The 18,265-nt window shown below is 46.5% G+C and overlaps 1 protein-coding gene across 5 annotated transcripts in view; it reads right to left on the bottom strand.

Annotated features, from left to right (window-relative positions):
- ulk4 (unc-51 like kinase 4) overlaps window positions 1-18,265 on the bottom strand; it is a 615,462-nt gene that overhangs the window by 353,480 nt on the left and 243,717 nt on the right. For all 5 annotated transcript variants that reach the window (XM_070880300.1, XM_070880304.1, XM_070880303.1 and 2 more), the window contains exon 23: window positions 2,791-2,924. In XM_070880300.1, coding sequence (XP_070736401.1) covers window positions 2,791-2,924 — 134 coding nt within the window. The remainder of the gene's footprint in view (window positions 1-2,790; window positions 2,925-18,265) is intronic.

Raw genomic sequence — 18,265 nt, 5'->3', positions numbered from 1 at the left:
ACTCGGTTTTAAATTGGCTCCCCCGTATTTTGAGGCTGTGCCCCCTAGTTCTAGTCTCCCCGACCAGTGGAAACAACCTCTCTGCCTCTATCTTGTCTATCCCTTTCATTATTTTAAATGTTTCTATTAAATCACCCCTCATCCTTCTGAACTCCAACGAGTAAAGACCCAGTCTACTCAATCTATCATCATAATGTAACCCCCTCATCTCCGGAATCAGCCGAGTGAATCGTCTCTGTACCCCCTCCAAAGCTAGTATATCCTTCCTTAAGTAAGGTGACCAAAACTGCACGCAGTACTCCAGGTGCGGCCTCACCAATATCCTATACAGTTGCAGCAGGACCTCCCTGCTTTTGTACTCCATCCCTCTCGCAATGAAGGCCAACATTCCATTCGCCTTCCTGATTACCTGCTGCACCTGCAAACTAACTTTTTGGGATTCATGCACAAGGACCCCCAGGTCCCTCTGCACCGCAGCATGTTGTAATTTCTCCCCATTCAAATAATATTCCCTTTTACTGTTTTTTTCCCCAAGGTGGATGACCTCACACTTTCCGACATTGTATTCCATCTGCCAAACCTTAGCTCATTCGCTTATCTGAATGGTGACAGATTAGGAAAAGGGGAGGTGCAACGAGACCTGGGTGTCATGGTACATCAGTCATTGAAGGTTGGCATGCAGGTACATCAGGCGGTTAAGAAGGCAAATGGAATGTTGGCCTTCATTTCTAGGGGATTTGAGTACAGGGGCAGAGAGGTGTTACTACAGTTGTACAGGGCCTTGGTGAGGCCACACCTGGAGTATTGTGTACAGTTTTGGTCTCCTAACTTGAGGAAGGACATTCTTGCTATTGAGGGAGTACAGCGAAGGTTCACCAGACTGATTCCCGGGATGGCGGGACTGACAATCAAGAAAGACTGGATCAACTGGGCTTGTATTCACTGGAGTTCAGAAGAATGAGAGGGGACCTCATAGAAATGTTTAAAATTCTGACGGGTTCAGACAGGTTAGATGCAGGAAGAATGTTCCCAATGTTGGGGAAGTCCAGAACCAGGGGTCACAGTCTAAGGATAAGGGGTAAGCCATTTAGGACCGAGATGAGGAGAAACGTCTTCACACAGAGAGTGGTGAACCTGTGGAATACTCTACCACAGAAAGTTGTTGAGGCCAATTCACTAAATATATTCAAAAAGGAGTTAGATGAAGTCCTTACTACTCGGGGGATCAAGGGGTATGGCGAGAAAGTAGGAATGGGGTACTGAGGTTGCATGTTCAGCCATGAACTCATTGAATGGCGGTGCAGGCTCGAAGGGCCGAATGGCCTACTCCTGCACCTATTTTCTATGTTTCTATGTTTCTCCTCCTTAAAAATTGCGACGAAAAGTAAGTCCTTCTGGAACAAGCATAGGCTCATGAAAACTTCCAAACAGTCTCAAATCCCACAGGTCTCATTGCAACGGTATGATTTATTATCTGCAGCTCTGCACCTATATTTTATTCTCGTGTTTCACAAATTTACACCCCACATAACCGAGAAAAAGTTTGAATGGAAAGGTATTCCTGGAAGCCCATCCAACGCAGGCAGCTCCAAAACAAACCCAGACCACCCCAAGCAGATTCAAAGTGAAACCACAAACTAACAACCCTCCAGTTACTGCTCAACGAAGGATAATACCCCATCACTGTGTGTGTGGGTACAGTGATAACCCCAACCAGGCCAAACCCTGCAGACCATCAAATTATACCAACTCCCAACTGCGCATTATTGCAAACGTGATCACAACATCATGATTACTCGAACGTACCAGTTTATTCCTCTGCAGGTACCATGTTACAAATTGCATCAGTGATTTCACAACAGATGTAGGCTTTGTCAGCGTTGGCTCAGTGGGCAGCACACTTGTTCTGAGTCAGAAGGTTGTGGGTTCAAGTCCCACTCCAGGGACTTGAGCACAAAAATCTAGACTGACACTCTAGTGTAGTGCTGAAGGAGCGCTGCACTGTCGGAGGGGCAGTACTGAGGGAGTGCTGCACTGTCGGAGGTACAGTACTGAGGGAGCGCTGCACTGTCGGAGGGGCAGTACTGAGGGAGCGCTACACTGTCGGAGGGGCAGTACTGAGGGAGCGCTGCACTGTCGGAGGGGCAGTACTGAGGGAGTGCTGCACTGTCGGAGGTACAGTACTGAGGGAGCGCTGCACTGTCGGAGGTACAGTACTGAGGGAGCGCTGCACTGTCGCCGAGGGGCAGTGCTGAGGGAGTGCCACACTGTCGGAGGTACAGTACTGAGGGAGCACTGCACTGTCGCCGAGGGGCAGTGCTGAGGGAGTGCCGCACTGTTGGAGGTGCTGTCTTTTGGATAAGATGTTAAACCGAGGCCCCGTCTGCTCTCTCAGGTGGATGTAAAAGATCCCACGGCACTATTTGGAAGAAGAGCAGGGGAATTCTCCCCGGTGTCCTGGGGCCAATATTTATCCCTCAATCAACATCACTAAAACAGATTATCTGGTCATTAACACATTGCTGTGTGTGGGAGCTTGCTGTGTGAAAGTTGGCTGCCGCGTTTCCCACATTACAACAGTGACTGCACTTCAAAAGTACTTCATTGGCTGTAAAGCGCTTTGGGTCATCTGATAGTCGTGAAAGGCGCTATAGAAATGCAAGCCTTTCTTTTTTTGGAGGCAGCCGCTCCTCTATAACATCAATACTGCACAAACTGCATACAAGACAAGGCGAGACTCTTGTAACTGAATTACTGTTCCAATATTTCATATATTACTTGTCAATTTACCCATTATCCCTGGCAGCTCCTGAACAATATGACAGATTAGCAGATCCAGACACTTGGACAGGTATTCGTTGCTGTTTTGTTGTTCCTTCCCCTGCATGACCTTTCTGCTGTCTCTTTCAATATACATCACTAACCTGCATTTAACAAAGCAAAAGTTGATTAGTATCAATGGCAAGCCATGAAATATTATTTTTGGAGAGTTTCTCATGGCAATCCCCAATCCTCTCTAGTCGTCATCAAACCCATAAAGATAATTATTGGTTTGCAACATGCATGCTGAACAATTTCCCTGCAATAAACTGTATGTAACATGACATACGATCATTACTCAGTCACTGACAATGCCATCACACATTGATACTTGGAGTGCATATATACAGCCTGTACAAAAAATATATATTAATGTATTAGTTGGTGCGCTTTTAAACCAAGAACATCAAAATTCAAATTACAATTTTAAATCATATAGCCACGGAAGATGATCTAATGCTGCATTGACATGACAGAATTGCTTGACGGAATGATTCTGTAACATGGCCTAAAGCTGTAGAAATGTAACAGATGCTTGTTTTCTTTCTGTCCCCAGTATGAACTGCCACATTCTGATTTCAAATTATATTCCATCACTGTGATGTTAATTTAGAAGCATTTGCACCAGACTGATATTTATCTCCAGTGTCTTTCGTCAACCTTTTTTTTAATGCTGTCAATTGAGGGGTTCTCGGTGTCAGCCGTGGCTCAGTGGGCAGCACCCTCGCCTCGGAGTCAGGTCGTGGGTTCAAGTCCTATTCCAGGAACTTGAGCACATGAATCTAGGCTAACACTCCAGTGCAGTACTGAGGGAGTGCTGTACTGTCGTAGGGGCAGTACTGAGGGAGTGCCGCACTGTCGGAGGGGCAGTACTGAGGGAGTGCCGCACTGTCGGAGGGGCAGTACTGAGGGAGTGCCGCACTGTCGGAGGGGCAGTACTGAGGGAGTGCCGCACTGTCGGAGGGGCAGTACTGAGGGAGTGCCGCACTGTCGGAGGGGCAGTACTGAGGGAGTGCCGCACTGTCGGAGGGGCAGTACTGAGGGAGTGCCGCACTGTCGGAGGGGCAGTACTGAGGGAGCGCCGCACTGTCGGAGGGGCAGTACTGAGGGAGTGCCGCACTGTCGGAGGGGCAGTACTGAGGGAGTGCTGTACTGTCGTAGGGGCAGTACTGAGGGAGTGCTGTACTGTCGTAGGGGCAGTACTGAGGGAGTGCCGCACTGTCGGAGGGGCAGTACTGAGGGAGCGCTGCACTGTCGTAGGGGCAGTACTGAGGGAGCGCCGCACTGTCGGAGGGGCAGTACTGAGGGAGCGCCGCACTGTCGGAGGAGAAGTACTGAGGGAGTGCTGCACTGTCAGAGGGGCAGTACTGAGGGAGTGCTGCACTGTCGGAGGGGCAGTACTGAGGGAGCGCTGCACTGTCGGAGGAACCGTCTTTTGGATGAGACGTTAAACCGAGGCCCCGTCTGCTCTCTCAGGTGGATGTAAAAGATCCCAGGGCACTATTTCGAAGAAGAGCAGGGGAGTTCTCCCCAGTGTCCTGGAGCCAATATTTCTCCCTCAACCAACATCATTACACAGATTATCTGGTCATTATCATATTGCTGTGTGTGGGAGCTTGCTGTGTGCACATTGGCGTTTCCCACAATACAACAGTGACCACACTCCAAAAGTACTTCATTGGCTGTAAAGCTCTTTGAGACATCCGGTGGTTATGAAAGGTACTACAGAAATCCAAGTATTTCTTTTTTGACAACGGAACACTGGAACAGGCTGGGCAACCTCATCATTAGAACGTCCAGTCAACTTATTCATTGCACTGCAATGTTCACTCTAAACTCACGTTGTTCACATTTGTAAATGGCTGTCGTAGGGACGCTGTAGCACAGTGGGTATGTTACTGGAGTACTCCAAAGACCCGGACTAATGCTCCAGAGGCACAAATTCAAATCCCACCACGGCAGCTGAGGAATTTAAATTCCGCTAATTAAATACATTTGGAATTAAAAAGCCAGTGTCAGTAATGGTGACCATGAAACTACCGGAATGTCATAAAAACCCATCTGGTTCACTAATGTCCTTTAGGGAAGGAAATCTGCCGCCCTTACCCGGTCTGGCCGATATGTGACTCCAGACCCACAGCAATGTGGCTGACTCTAACTGCCCTCTGAAATGACAAACCGCTGCCACAAAGTCAGCACTCTAGAAACACCTTCACCACACGGACTGCAGCGGTTCAAGGCGGCTCATCACCACCTTCTCGAGGGCGATTAGGGATGGGCAATAACTGCCGGCCTTGCCAGCGATGGCCACATCGCACGAACGAATAAATTAAAATTAAATGTGAAAACATGATAAAAATGATTAATTCTGATTTCCAGCATTATTTTGCTTTTTTGTTAAAATGATCGATAATAGATTTATTGTTTTTCCAATGCACAGCATCATCTGGTGCAGGAGCTTGCAAGGGAGGTTGGAATTTTAACTGAGATATTTGTTTTCCATGAGCTTTACAATGTTAGGCAGAAAAATCAATTTGAGTTGAGGGACAGTTGGCATAAAAAATTATTAGCTACCACTGTATTTGCTGAAGTTGCTGACAAGTTTTGATAAGAATTGTATTGATAAGGAATAATAGTGGCAGGTTGCAGCGGCCTCAGGAAGAGTATTGGTTGTCGTGGAGACAGGCAGGATGTAAGACAAGATGAGGTACGACAGGATATGACAAGACGAGATATCACTGGAAAATATTACGGTCCGGCTGAATTACTACCAGTTGTTTTTAGAGGCTTTTTTTTAAAAAGAAAAACTAGAAACAACAACTTGTATTTATAGAGCGTGTTTAATGTTCCAAGGCGTTTCACAGGAGCGTCATCAAACAAACCGAGCCACGCAAGGAGATATTAGCACAGGTGACCAAGAGCTTGATCAAAGAGGTAGATTTTAAGGAGTGTCTTAAAGGAGGAAAGAGAGGTAGAGAGGCGGAGAGGTTTAGGGAGGGAATTAAAAAGGGCGTGGCGAAATAGAAAATCAGAGAGTAACATCACAGGAGAGCAGGTAGGTCATTGGTTGGTGAGTATTACAGCCTTTATTTGCTTTCTAAGTTCGGAAAGGGGTTTAAATTAAGAGCTGAGAAACTATAACTTGCGAATTAAATTAATACCTTAGAACAGATAAAATAATTAAACAATAAAACTAAATTATCGATTGAATAAAAGTTTTAATTAATTAATAAATAAATCATCATCATCACAGGCCCTCGAAGCGAGGATGACTTGCTTCCACGCCAAAAAGGGATGAGTTCACAGGTGTTTCAATGAAGGACCTGAACTACATCCTGAAGGGTGGAAGATGCCTGTGGGTGGATTTTTTTAACGTGGGGTGGCCGCTGCACACCAGCCACCACATGGGCTTGACAGAGTGAGGTCGTAAATAAAACAAGGTTAGAGATGGCAGGGCAGGGGGTGTGTGGTAACTGCAGCATGTGGGAGTTTGTGGAGAGCTCGCAATCCCGAGTGACCACGTCTGCAGTAGTGTTTGCAGCTCGAGGAACTTCGGCTCAGAGTTGTGGAGCTGGAGTACGAGCTGCAGACATTGCAGGGCATCAGGGAGGGGGAAGAGTTACCTGGACACTTTCATCCAATAGGCAGTCACACCCCTTGGGTTAGGTAGTGGTACAATTCTGGTTAGTGGTCAGGGACAGGAGGGTGTGACTGCAAATCAGGCAGGAAAGGGGACCCCAGGTGGAGTGCTGGAGGAACCTCGGCCTTTGTCCTTATCCAATTGTCCTTATCCAACAGATATGAGGTTCTTGCTGCCTGTGTGGATGAGGGAAAAGCCTGCAGGGTGGATGAGCAAGCTGACCAGGGCACCATGGTGCAAGAGACCATTCAAGTGGGGGGAGTGAAAGGGAATGTAGTTGTGGTAGGGGACAGTATAGTCAGAGGGATACATACTGTTCTCTGCAGTCGCGACCAGGAGTTCTGAAGATTGTGTTGCCGGCCCGGTGCTGGGGTTAACGATATCTTCTTGCGGTTAGAGAAGAACTTGGAGTGGGAGGGGGAGGATCCAGTTGTTGTGGTTCACGTACGAACCAATGTCATAGGTAGAACTAGGAATTAGGTTCTGCTGAAAGAGTTTGAGGAGTTGGGGTCTAAATTAAAAAGCAGAACCTCAACGGTAATAATCTCTGGATTGTTACCTGAGCCACGGACCAATTGGTATAGGGATAAGCAGATTAGAAAGTTAAATGCATGGCTCAGAGAGTGGTGTGAGAGGCAGGGGGTTTGCTTCATAGAAACATAGAAAATACAAAAGGTGCAGGAGTAGGCCATTCAGCCCTTCTAGCCTGCACCGCCATTCAATGAGTTCATGGCTGAACATGCAACTTCAGTACCCCTTTCCTGCTTTCTTACCATACCCCTTGATCCCCCTAGTAGCAAGGACTTCATCTAACTCCTTTTTGAATATATTTCGTGAATTGGCCTCAACTACTTTCTGTGGTAGAGAATTCCACAGGTTCACCACTCTCTGGGTGAAGAAGTTTCTCCTCATCTCGGTCCTAAATGGCTTACCCCTTATCCTTAGACTGTGACCCCTGGTTCTGGACTTCCCCAACATTGGGAACATTCTTCCTGCATCTAACCTTTCTAAACCCGTCAGAATTTTAAACGTTTCTATGAGGTCCCCTCTCATTCTTCTGAACTCCAGTGAATACAAGCTCAGTTGATTCAGTCTTTCTTGATAGGTCAGTCCCACCATCCCGGGAATCAGTCTGGTGAATCTTCGCTGCACTCCCTCAATAGCAAGAATGTCCTTCCTCAAGTTAGGAGACCAAAACTGTACACAATACTCCAGGTGTGGCCTCACCAAGGCCCTGTACAACTGTAGCAACACCTCTCTGCCCCGTACTCAAATCCCCTCGCTATGAAGGCCAACATGCCATTTTCTTTCTTAACCGCCTGCTGTACCTGCATGCCAACCTTCAATGACTGATGTACCATGACACCCAGGTCTCGTTGCACCTCCTTTTCCTAATCTGTCACCATTCAGATAATAGTCTGTCTCTCTGTTTTTACCACCAAAGTGGATAACCTCACATTTATCCACATTATACTTCATCTGCCATGCATCTGCCCACTCACCTAACCTATCCAAGTCACTCTGCAGCCTCATAGCATCCTCTTCGCAGCTCACACTGCCACCCAACTTAGTGTCATCCGCAAATTTGGAGATACTACATTTAATCCCCTCGTCTAAATCATTAATGTACAATGTAAACAGCTGGGGCTCCAGCACAGAACCTTGCGGTACCCCACTAGTCACTGCCTGCCATTCTGAAAAGTACCCATTTACTCCTACTCTTTGCTTCCTGTCTGACAACCAGTTCTCAATCCACGTCAGCACACTACCCCCAATCCCATGTGCTTTAACTTTGCACATTAATCTCTTGTGTGGGACCTTGTCGAAAGCCTTCTTAAAGTCCAAATATACCACATCAACTGGTTCTCCCTTGTCCACTTTACTGGAAACATCCTCAAAAAATTCCAGAAGATTTGTCAAGCATGATTTCCCTTTCACAAATCCATGCTGACTTGGACCTATCATGTCACCTTTTTCCAAATGTGCTATGACATCCTTAATAATTGATTCCATCATTTTACCCACTACTGAGGTAGGGCTGACCGGTCTGTAATTCCCTGTTTTCTCTCTCCCTCCTTTTTTAAAAAGTGGGGTTACATTGGCTACCCTCCACTCCATAGGAACTGATCCAGAGTCAATGGAATGTTGGAAAATGACTGTCAATGCATCCACTATTTCCAAGGCCACCTCCTTAAGTACTCTGGGATGCAGTCCATCAGGCCCTGGGGATTTATCGGACTTCAATCCCATCAATTTCCCCAACACAATTTCCCGACTAATAAGGATTTCCCTGGCACCAGTACTGGGGAAGGAGCGAGCTGTTCCACTTGAACCGGGCTGGAACCATTGGCCTGGCAAATTGAATAACTAAAGCAGCAGACAGGGCTTTAAACTGATGAAGGAGGGGGGGTGTTGGGAGGATTCAGGAAAAAACAGCGAGAGAAAGGTCAAGGCTCCAGAACAGAACAGAGTTCTGGGTAAAAATAAGCAGAGTGGGCCAGGAAGGGACAGAGAGAGTAACAAAGGTAAGAGGGCATCACTGACTGAGGTAACATCGGAAAAATAGAAAAAAGTCAAAGCTAAAGGCACTAAATCTGAATGTGTGAAGCATTCGCAACAAAATAGATGAATTAATAGCACAGATAGAAATGAATAGGTTTGATCTAATAGCAATTACAGAGATGTGGTTGCAAAGTGACCGAGGTTGGGAACTAAATATTCCAGGACACTTAACTTTTAGAAGAGATAGGCAAAATGGAAAAGGAGGGGTAGCCCTGATAATAAAGGATGGGATAAAGACAGTAGAGTGAAAGGGTCTTAGCTCGGAAAATCAAGAAGTAGAATTGGTTTTGGTGGAGCTAAGAAACAGCAAGGGGCAGGAAACATTGGTGGGAGTTGTTTATAGGCCCCCAAACAGTAGTGGTAATGTAGGGCACGGTATAAATCAGGAAATTAGAGGCGTATGTAACAAGGGTAATCATCATCATAGGCAGTGCCTCGGAGTCGAGGAAGACTTGCTTCCACTCTAAAAATGAGTCCTTAGGTGACTGAACAGTCCAATATGGGAATTACAGTCTCTATCACAGGTGGGACAGACAGTGGTTGAGGGAAAGGGAGGGTGGGACTGGTTTGCCGCACGCTCCTTCCGCTGCCTGCGCTTGGTTTCTGCATGCTCTCGGCGAGGAGACTCGAGGTGCTCAGCGCCCTCCCGGATGCACTTCCTCCACTTAGGGCGGTCTATGGCCAGGGACTCCCAGGTGTCGGTGGGGATGTTGCACTTTATCAGGGAGGCTTTGAGGGTGTCCTTGAAATGTTTCCTCTGACCACCTAGGGCTCATTTGCCGTGTAGAAGTTCCGAGTCGAGTGCTTGCTTAGGGAGTCCCGTATTGGACTGTGCAGTCACCTGAGAACTCACTTTTAGAGTGGAAGCAAGTCTTCCTCGATTTCGAGGGACTGCTTATGGTGATGATGATGCTAGAATCTATTATTAAGGTCGTAGTAACAGGGCACTTAGAAAAGAATAGGATTGGGAAGAGTCAACACGGACTTATGAAAGGTAAATCTGTTAAGAGATTTTTTAAGGTTGTAACTAGCAGGATAGCTAAGGGGGAACCTTTCAAAAGGCATTTGATAAGGTGCCACACATGAGGTTTTTCAACAAAATTAGGGCTCATGGAATTGAGGGTAATATACTGGCATGGATTGACAAACAGAAGACAGAGAGTAAAAATAAATGGGTCATATTCGGGTTGGCAGAATGTAACTAGTGGGGTACCGCAAGGATCAGTGCTGGGGCCCCAGCTATTCACAATCTATATCAATGATTTGGATGAGGGGACCAAATGTAATATATCCAAGTTTGCTGATGATACAAAGCTAGGTGGGAATGTAAGTTGTGAGGAGGATGCAAAGAGGCTTCAAGGGGATATAGACAGGCTGAGTGAGTGGGCAAGAACATGGAAAATGGAATATAATGTGGAGAAATGTGAAGTTTAGTAGGAAAAATAGAAGAGGAGTATTTTTTAAACGGTGAAAGATTGGGAAATGTTGGTGTTCGGAGGGTGTCCTTGTACACCAATCACTGAAAGATAACCTGCAAGTACAGTAAGCAATTAAGAAAGCAAATAGTATGTTGGCCTTTATTACAAGAGGATTTGAGTGTAAGAGTAAAGATGTCTTACTGCAATTATACAGGGCCCTGATGAGACCACACCTGGAGTATTGTGCACAGTTTTGCTCTCCTTACCTAAGGAAGGATATAATTACCATAGAGGGAGTGCAACGAAGGTTCACCAGACTAATGCCTTGGATGGGGGGATTGTCCTATGAGGAGAGATTGAGCAGACTAGGCCTATATTCTCTACAGTTTAGAAGAATGAGAGGTGATCTTATTGAAACATACACAATTGTTACAGGGCTTGAAGGGTAGGTGTAGGGAGGATGTTTCCCCTGTACTGGGGAGTCTAGAAGCAGGGGTCACAGTCTCAGAATAAGGGGTTAGTCTTCTTCACTCAGAGGATGGCGTATCTTTGGAATTCGCTACCCCAGAGAACTGTGGCGGCTCAGTCTTTGAGTATATTCAACGGCTCAGTCTTTGAGTATATTCAACACAGAGATCAATAAATTTTTGAATATTAAGGGAATTGAGGGATATGGGGACAGTGCAGTAAAGTGGAATTGTGGTAGAAGATCAGCCATGATCTCATTGAATGGCGGAACAGGCTCGAGGGGCTGAATGTCCTACGGATGCTCCTAATTCTTATGTTCTTATGAATTCCAGAGCTTGGGGCCCAGGCAACAGAAGGCACGGCCACCAATGGTGGAGCGATTATAATCAGGGATGCTCAAGAGGGCAGAATTAGAGGAGCGCAGACATCTCGGGGAATGTAGTGCTGGAAAAGATTACAGTGATAGGGAGGGGCGAGGGCCATGGAGGGATTTGAAAACAAGGATGAGAATTTTGAAAACGAGACATTGCTTAATTGGGAGTCAATTCAGATCAGCAAGCACAGGGGGTGATAGATGAGCGGGACTTGGTGCGAGTTAGGACACGGGTCAGTGAGCACAGGGGGTGATGGGTGAGCGGGACTCGGTGCGAGTTAGGACACGGGGCACAGGGGGTGATGGGTGATTGGGTGATCGGGACTCGGTGCGAGTTAGGACACGGGGCAGCAGAGTTTTGGATCACCTCTAGTTTATGCAGGGTATAATGTGGGAGGCGCTGGAACAGTCAAGTCTAGAGGCAACAAAGGCATGGATGAGGGTTTCAGCAGTGGATGAGCTGAGGCAGAGGGTGGAGACGGGCGATGTTACGGAGGTGGAAATAGACGGTCTTAGTTATGCTGTGGATATGTGACAGGGAGAAGAAAAAAATAGGAGGGAGCAGTTCCTCGGTAACATTACTTAGCCCGCCAAATTTTAGGAAATAGCATTGTGAGATTTATACTACATGGATCACATTGAACAATAAAATTGTGAAAGAAGATTACATGTGGAGACTGTACACCAGAGAATCAGTCTTTGCAGTGTGACTGGCAGATGTCATTTCAATGCATTTCAACAGAAGGCTTATTAAACTGAATGTTAATACCCCTAACAAAGTAATGCTAATCGAAGCATACTGACAGCCGATAATCCATAACAAGAATCCATTCCATCTGAGCTTGCTGTCTTTCGATTTATATTAGCAAGAGCAATGAGAATATTGGCCCTGAATTCACGGCCTGTACGGGCAGGTACGAGGTAAGCACGCACCCATGGGGGCCCCGCAAGTTCCGGGATTAGGTATGTGAAGCGCATGCGCCTAGACACGGAACTTGTGATCTGTCAAGATCCCTCTCGACAGATCGCACACATCCAGAAGAAAAGGGCCTCCGCGGGCGGGGAGTCGGGCTACTTGCACAACTCCTACCCAGCGAACGCCAGGAAATTCTTACGACTGAGAAAAGCAGGCGTAAGGCCTGCTTGCATCAGCGTAAGATGTTTAAAGGACAGAAAAATAGATTTAAAAAATTTTAATATTTAAAATTCTGTTAATCATGGTAAGTTTATTTTTAGACCCTTTAAAATATGTAAATTTATTTTTCAAAAAATTAAATTTTTGTTTTAAATAATTAATTAAATTCCATTTTGATTAATTTTAAATATGTGATGTCTTTTAAAAATGTATTTTAAGCATTTGTGTGTTTTTGTGGGTATTCCCATTCAGACTTATGGTGAGAATGATCACAACTTGAATGGGAATAACCGTGTTTAGATTGGTAGGGCAGCTCATGTGACCCCAGGGACACGCACGAAGCGTTTACGCTCCTGGGATACGTGAGTCTCTACGCAGGCCCAGGACCAAAGTCTCCAAACATCTCGGACCACCAGGTAGATTCGCCCGCGGGGAGCCTCCGACGGCATTTCCTGGGCCATTATCCTTCTCCACAAATATGCAAAATCGTTTTTAAATAATAATATGGTTAATGTTATTTCCCCATTTTAGGATTTTTATAAAATTCCACTTGGACAGAGGAATCAAAACCAGGTAAAGTTAAAAGCCTGCTACAAGGTTACAAGTCAGAACATTACGCTCAATCCAATTCCTTCCAAGAATGCTGCCAGTTGCCAATGTCAACCAGTATGCTGTCACTATCCACAAGGTCACTTTTGCAAACAAAATACGTGGAACAATTGTTCACAAACTCATCTCTGAGAATGATCTGGGGGCGTGGCCATGGCATCCACAAGGTCCCTGCCACCAACACTCGTGACTGGGGTTTAGGGGAAACTAGAACTAGGGGACATAGTCTTAGAATAAGGGGCCGCCCATTTAAAACTGAGATGAGGAGAAATTTCTTTTCTCAAGAGGGTTGTAAATCTGTGGAATTCTCTGCCCCAGAGAGCTGTGGAGGCTGGGTCATTGAATATATTTAAGGCAGAGATAGATTTAGGGTTATGGGGAGCGGGCAGGGAAGTGGAGCCGAGTCCATTAAGTGTCAGCTGTGGCTCAGTGGGGTTGCACCCTCGCCTCTGAATCAGAAGATTGTGGGTTTGATTCCCACTCCAGGGACTTGAGCACATAAATCCAGGCTGACACTCCAGTGCAGTACGGAGAGAGTGCCGCACTGTCGGAGATGCCGTCTTTTGGATGAAACATTAAACCGAGGCCCCACCTGTCCTCTGAGGTGGACATAAAAGATCCCATGGCACTATTTGGAAGAAGAGCAGGGGAGTTCTCCCCGGTGTCCTGGGGCCAATATTCATCCCTCAATCAACATCACTAAAACAGATTATCTGGTCATTATCACATTGCAGTTTGAGGGAGCTTGCTGTATGCAAATTGGCTGCTGCATTACAACAGTGACTACACTCCAAAAGTACTTCATTGGCTGTAAAGCACTTTGAGATGTCGGTGGTCGAGAAAGGCGCTATAGAAATGCAAGTTTTTCTTTCTTTAAACTACCATCTAAGGGTGCAATACTAGTCTCCAAGTACTAGTGCTCTCCAAGATGGTCTCTGCTATCTTTAACGATAGCTTCTACTGTTTTCCTTCAGTGTGCAAACCAAATCCAAAAGGCTGCAATCACCACGAGCAATGTTATTGCGACTGTCTCTAGCACAGTGGCATGACAAACTGCCACACTCGATCAGCTCCGCTGGGCGGGCCACATTGTTCGCATGCCAGACACGAAACTCCCAAAGTAAGCGCGCTACTCGGAACTCCTTCACGGCAAACGAGACAAAGGTGGGCAGAGGAAACGTTACAAGGACTCCCTCAGAGCCTCCCTGATAAAATGCAACATCCCCACCGACACCTGGGAGTCCCTGGCCAAAGGCTGTCCTAAGCGGAGGAAGTGCATCCGGGAGGGCACTGAGCACCTCGAGTCTCGTCGCCAAGAGCATGCAGAAACCAAGCGTAGGCAGCGGAAGGAGCGTGCGGCAAACCTGTCCCACCCTCCCTCTCTTTACAGAGAGAAAGCCTGCACGGATTCAGTCTAAATGAGTATTGTGAACGACATGGAACCAATATTGCAACTTGAAAACGACATGAGATGTTTCGATGGCTAATGCGGTGCGGTAACTTGCTTTCAAGGTAGTGTTCCGTGCTCTCCGAATTCCCCGTCCAGTTGTTCCAGTATTCGCAAACCTTGCTCTCGTGTGTGAGAACTGGGAGGTGACAGAGGTGGAATGTACACCACAGGATGAAGATCAGCTACTGCAATTTGCGCAGAGTTGTCCCAAAATAACATACACGCACCACAGATCTCCAGTGGCAACAATCACGGCACGTCATAGATATCCTGAAGTTTGCTTTCTCTATCCCATGAAGCGAAAAGATCTATAAGATAGCAACATAGGAACAGGAGGAGGTCATTCAGCCCCTGCAGCCTGCTCCGTCATTCAATGAGATTGTGACTTAACTCCATATCCCCGCCTTCGCCCCATATCCCTTGGTTAACAAAAATCTATCCATCTCAGATTTAAAATTAACAATTGACCCAGCATCAATTGCCGTTTGCGGAAGAGAGTTCCAAACCTCTCCCGCCCTTTGTATGTACAAGTGTTTCCTAACTTCACTCCTGAAAGGTCTGGCTCTAATGTTTAGACTCTGCTCCTAGTCCCAGACTTCCCAACCAGCAGGAACGGTGTCTCTCTGTCTACCCTCTCTGTTCCCCTCAATAGCTTGCAAACTTAACCCCCAGTGAAACAGCCTGATAAGCCCAGCTCATCGGTTGTTGCTCCTCACTCATCCTTATAACATATCCTGTCCTCTCCTCCGCACCAGGCATTGGGCGCAGGGGCAAACTTGTTCCCTATCCAATCGTCTCTTTTTTACCAACAAAGCGTAAATGACCATTGAGCTCTTCTGTTCCATCTGACGAATGAAACAACAACATTAACCGCAACCCCGACTGAGTGACTGATGATTTCAGCACATTAGCAATTAGAAAGAACATTTGCATGCCTCGAACTAACTATTTTTTATACGCAGCACGCGAGAGAAATTAGCCCCCATCTTGTGACGCTCCTCCTGCAACGAACTGCAATTATTCCTTTATTCTGAGGTCGATTCTTCATTGGCTCAGCATGCTGTGACCGAGGAGAAAATTAGCTGCTACAATGATCTGCCTGGAGATGGGTGGTGCTTTTTATTTCCGCGAGTTGGCCTGGTATGACGAGGGGAGGCGGGGCAGGGACTGTGTTTGCAGGGCTCAGGACCTGCCGAAGGTGAGCATGGGGAACATTACAAGAGGAAGTCAGGGAGACATTGAGAAGCAAGAGGTGGGGCATATAATGTATTTGCTTCATAGGTTCTTTGCTTAAGAATTCTTTGTTAGGGTTTCTTATGTTTAAAGCAATCACTTTTAATGGCCAACCTTCCCTACGGTCTGAAATTTCAAAAAAAGTCAAAACCTCACAAGTTATATAATTTTTCATAGTATACCAATACTGCCCTGAAAAAGATCAGTGCGTTCATTTTAGAATATAATCATAGAACGGTTACAGCACAGAAGGAGGCCATTCGGCCCGTCGAGCCCGTGCCGGCTCTCTGCAAGAGCACCTCAGCCAGTCCCCCTCCCCCGCCCTTTCCCCGTAGCCCTGCAATATTCTATCCTTCAGGTACTTATCCAACTCCCTTTTGAAAGCCACGATTGAGTCTGCCTCCACCACCCTCTCAGGCAGCGCATTCCAGATCCTAACCACTCGCTGCGTAAAAACGTTTTCCCTCATGTCGCCTTTGGTTCTTCTGCCAATCGCCTTAAATCTGTTTCCTCTGGTTCTCCACCCTTCCACCAATGGGAACAGTTTCTCTCGATCTACTCTGTCCAGGCCCCTCATGATTTTGAACACCTCGATCAAATCTCCTCTCAACCTTCTCTGCTCCAAGGAGAACAACCCCAGCTTCTTCACGTAGCTGAAGTCCCTCATCATTTGAATCATTTTTTTTTTTTTTTAAGTATTTTAAATTCAGTGACGCCTTAATGAGAATGCACCTGACCCAAACAGAACTGAAATTGAGTGACAAAATTATTTGGTGTATTAATTCTGAATCTATGAATGATTGAATTCTCTGGTTTCTCTGGATTGTGGAGTAGCAGGACTGGCTAGTGGTTTTGTGGCGATTCTAGTCAGAAGATGAACAGCCAGGTCATGGTTCACTGCCAATTGGGCAATGTACGAGAGTGGGCGGCAATGAATCTTCCGCCAGTTCTTCCTCCTTGTGGGCAACTTCTCAGGAAATAAGGACCCAGTAATGAGAGAAACTGCAGAAAGCAGCTTACACACCACTGCTCTGTGGTGCCAACGCACTGCCTGGCATGTCAATTTATTCGTCTCATCGAATTCCTGAGAACCTTTGTGGATTGTGCGGCACAGCAGGAACATTTATGTTACAACAGCGACTACGCTTTCAAAAAGTCCTTCATTGGCTGCAAAGCGCTTTCGGACGTCCCGAGGTTATGAAAGGCGCAATTTCCACCGCGGGGACGGAAAGGGAGCGCTAAAGGGTCGGCGCACAGTGATGATGTCATCGCCGGTTGGGCGGCGGCCCAGGGTGCTACCCGCGGATCTGCCATAATAGCACCTCCGCTAACTCCCGGGCAATTTCCCGGGAGCCCGTAGCGTGTTGTCCCCTCCTCCCCCGCCAGGTCGAAAGTATTTCACGCCCCATTAGCGCCCCCCCGGAGGGGATGGGGAAGCAAGTCATCCTCGTTTGAGGGACCATCTATGATGATGATGAACTGGCGGTGCATAAATGGGCAATTTCGACCTCCAAGTATTTTTCCGAGACCTTTCAAAAACTATAATCGGTGGAATTCTTCATTGCAAGACCTGTACAAACCGAACGGACTGCACCTCAATAGCGCCGGGACCAATATCCTCGGCGGGGAGTTTTGCTGGTGCTGTTGGGGAGAGTTTAAACGAGCTTGGCAGGGGGATGGGAACCTGAGAACAAATTCAATAAGGGAGGAAATAAAGCTGAAATTGGAAAGCAAGAATGTTGAAAGTGAATCTGTAAGACAGAGGAAACAAGGGTTAGATGGTACTAATCAAGAAGGTCTTACTGTGCTGAATGGTATATATTTTAATGCATAGCGAATAAGGCGGATGAGCTGAGAGCACAGTTAGACACCTGGGAGTATGACATTATCGCCATTACAGAAATATGACTGAAAGAGGAGCAGGTTTGGCAGATCAATATTCCTGGTTACAGGATTTTTAGACAAGACAGAGAGGGGGGTAAAAAAGGGGAAGGATGTGGTATTGATTAAAGAAACGATTACAGCTGAGAGGAGGGATGATATGATTGAGGGATCATCAAATGAGGTCATATGGTTCGAACTGAATAATAAAAAAAGGGAGATCACACTGCTGGGTGTATATTATCGAGCCCCAAACAGTGGGAGGGAGATAGAGGAGCAAATATGTCGGCACATTTCTGTGAAGTCCAAAAACCATAGGGCAGTAATAGTAGGGGATTTTAACTATCCTAATATTGATTGGGACAAATATAGTGTGAAGGGTATAGAGGGTGCGGAATTCTTAAAATGCATTCAAGAGAACTTTTTTAGTCAGTATGTAACAAGCCCAACACGAGAGGGGGCTGTTCCGGATTTAGTTTTGGGGAATGAAGCTGGGCAGGTGGAAGGGGCATCAGTGGGAGAGCACTTGGGTGCCAGTGACCATAATTCAGTCAGATTCAAGGTATTTATGGATAAGGACAAGGATAGACCAGGAATAAAAGTCCCAAATTGGGGAAAAGTTAACTTTGCTAAATTGAGAAAAGTGATTTGGCCACATTGGACTGGAAACAGTTAC

Source organism: Pristiophorus japonicus, chromosome 5 (genome assembly GCF_044704955.1).
Source record: "Pristiophorus japonicus isolate sPriJap1 chromosome 5, sPriJap1.hap1, whole genome shotgun sequence".
Classification (NCBI taxonomy): Eukaryota; Metazoa; Chordata; class Chondrichthyes; family Pristiophoridae; genus Pristiophorus; species Pristiophorus japonicus.
The sequence above is the reverse complement of the archived record's forward strand: the minus strand, read 5'-3'. Positions and strand labels throughout refer to the sequence as shown.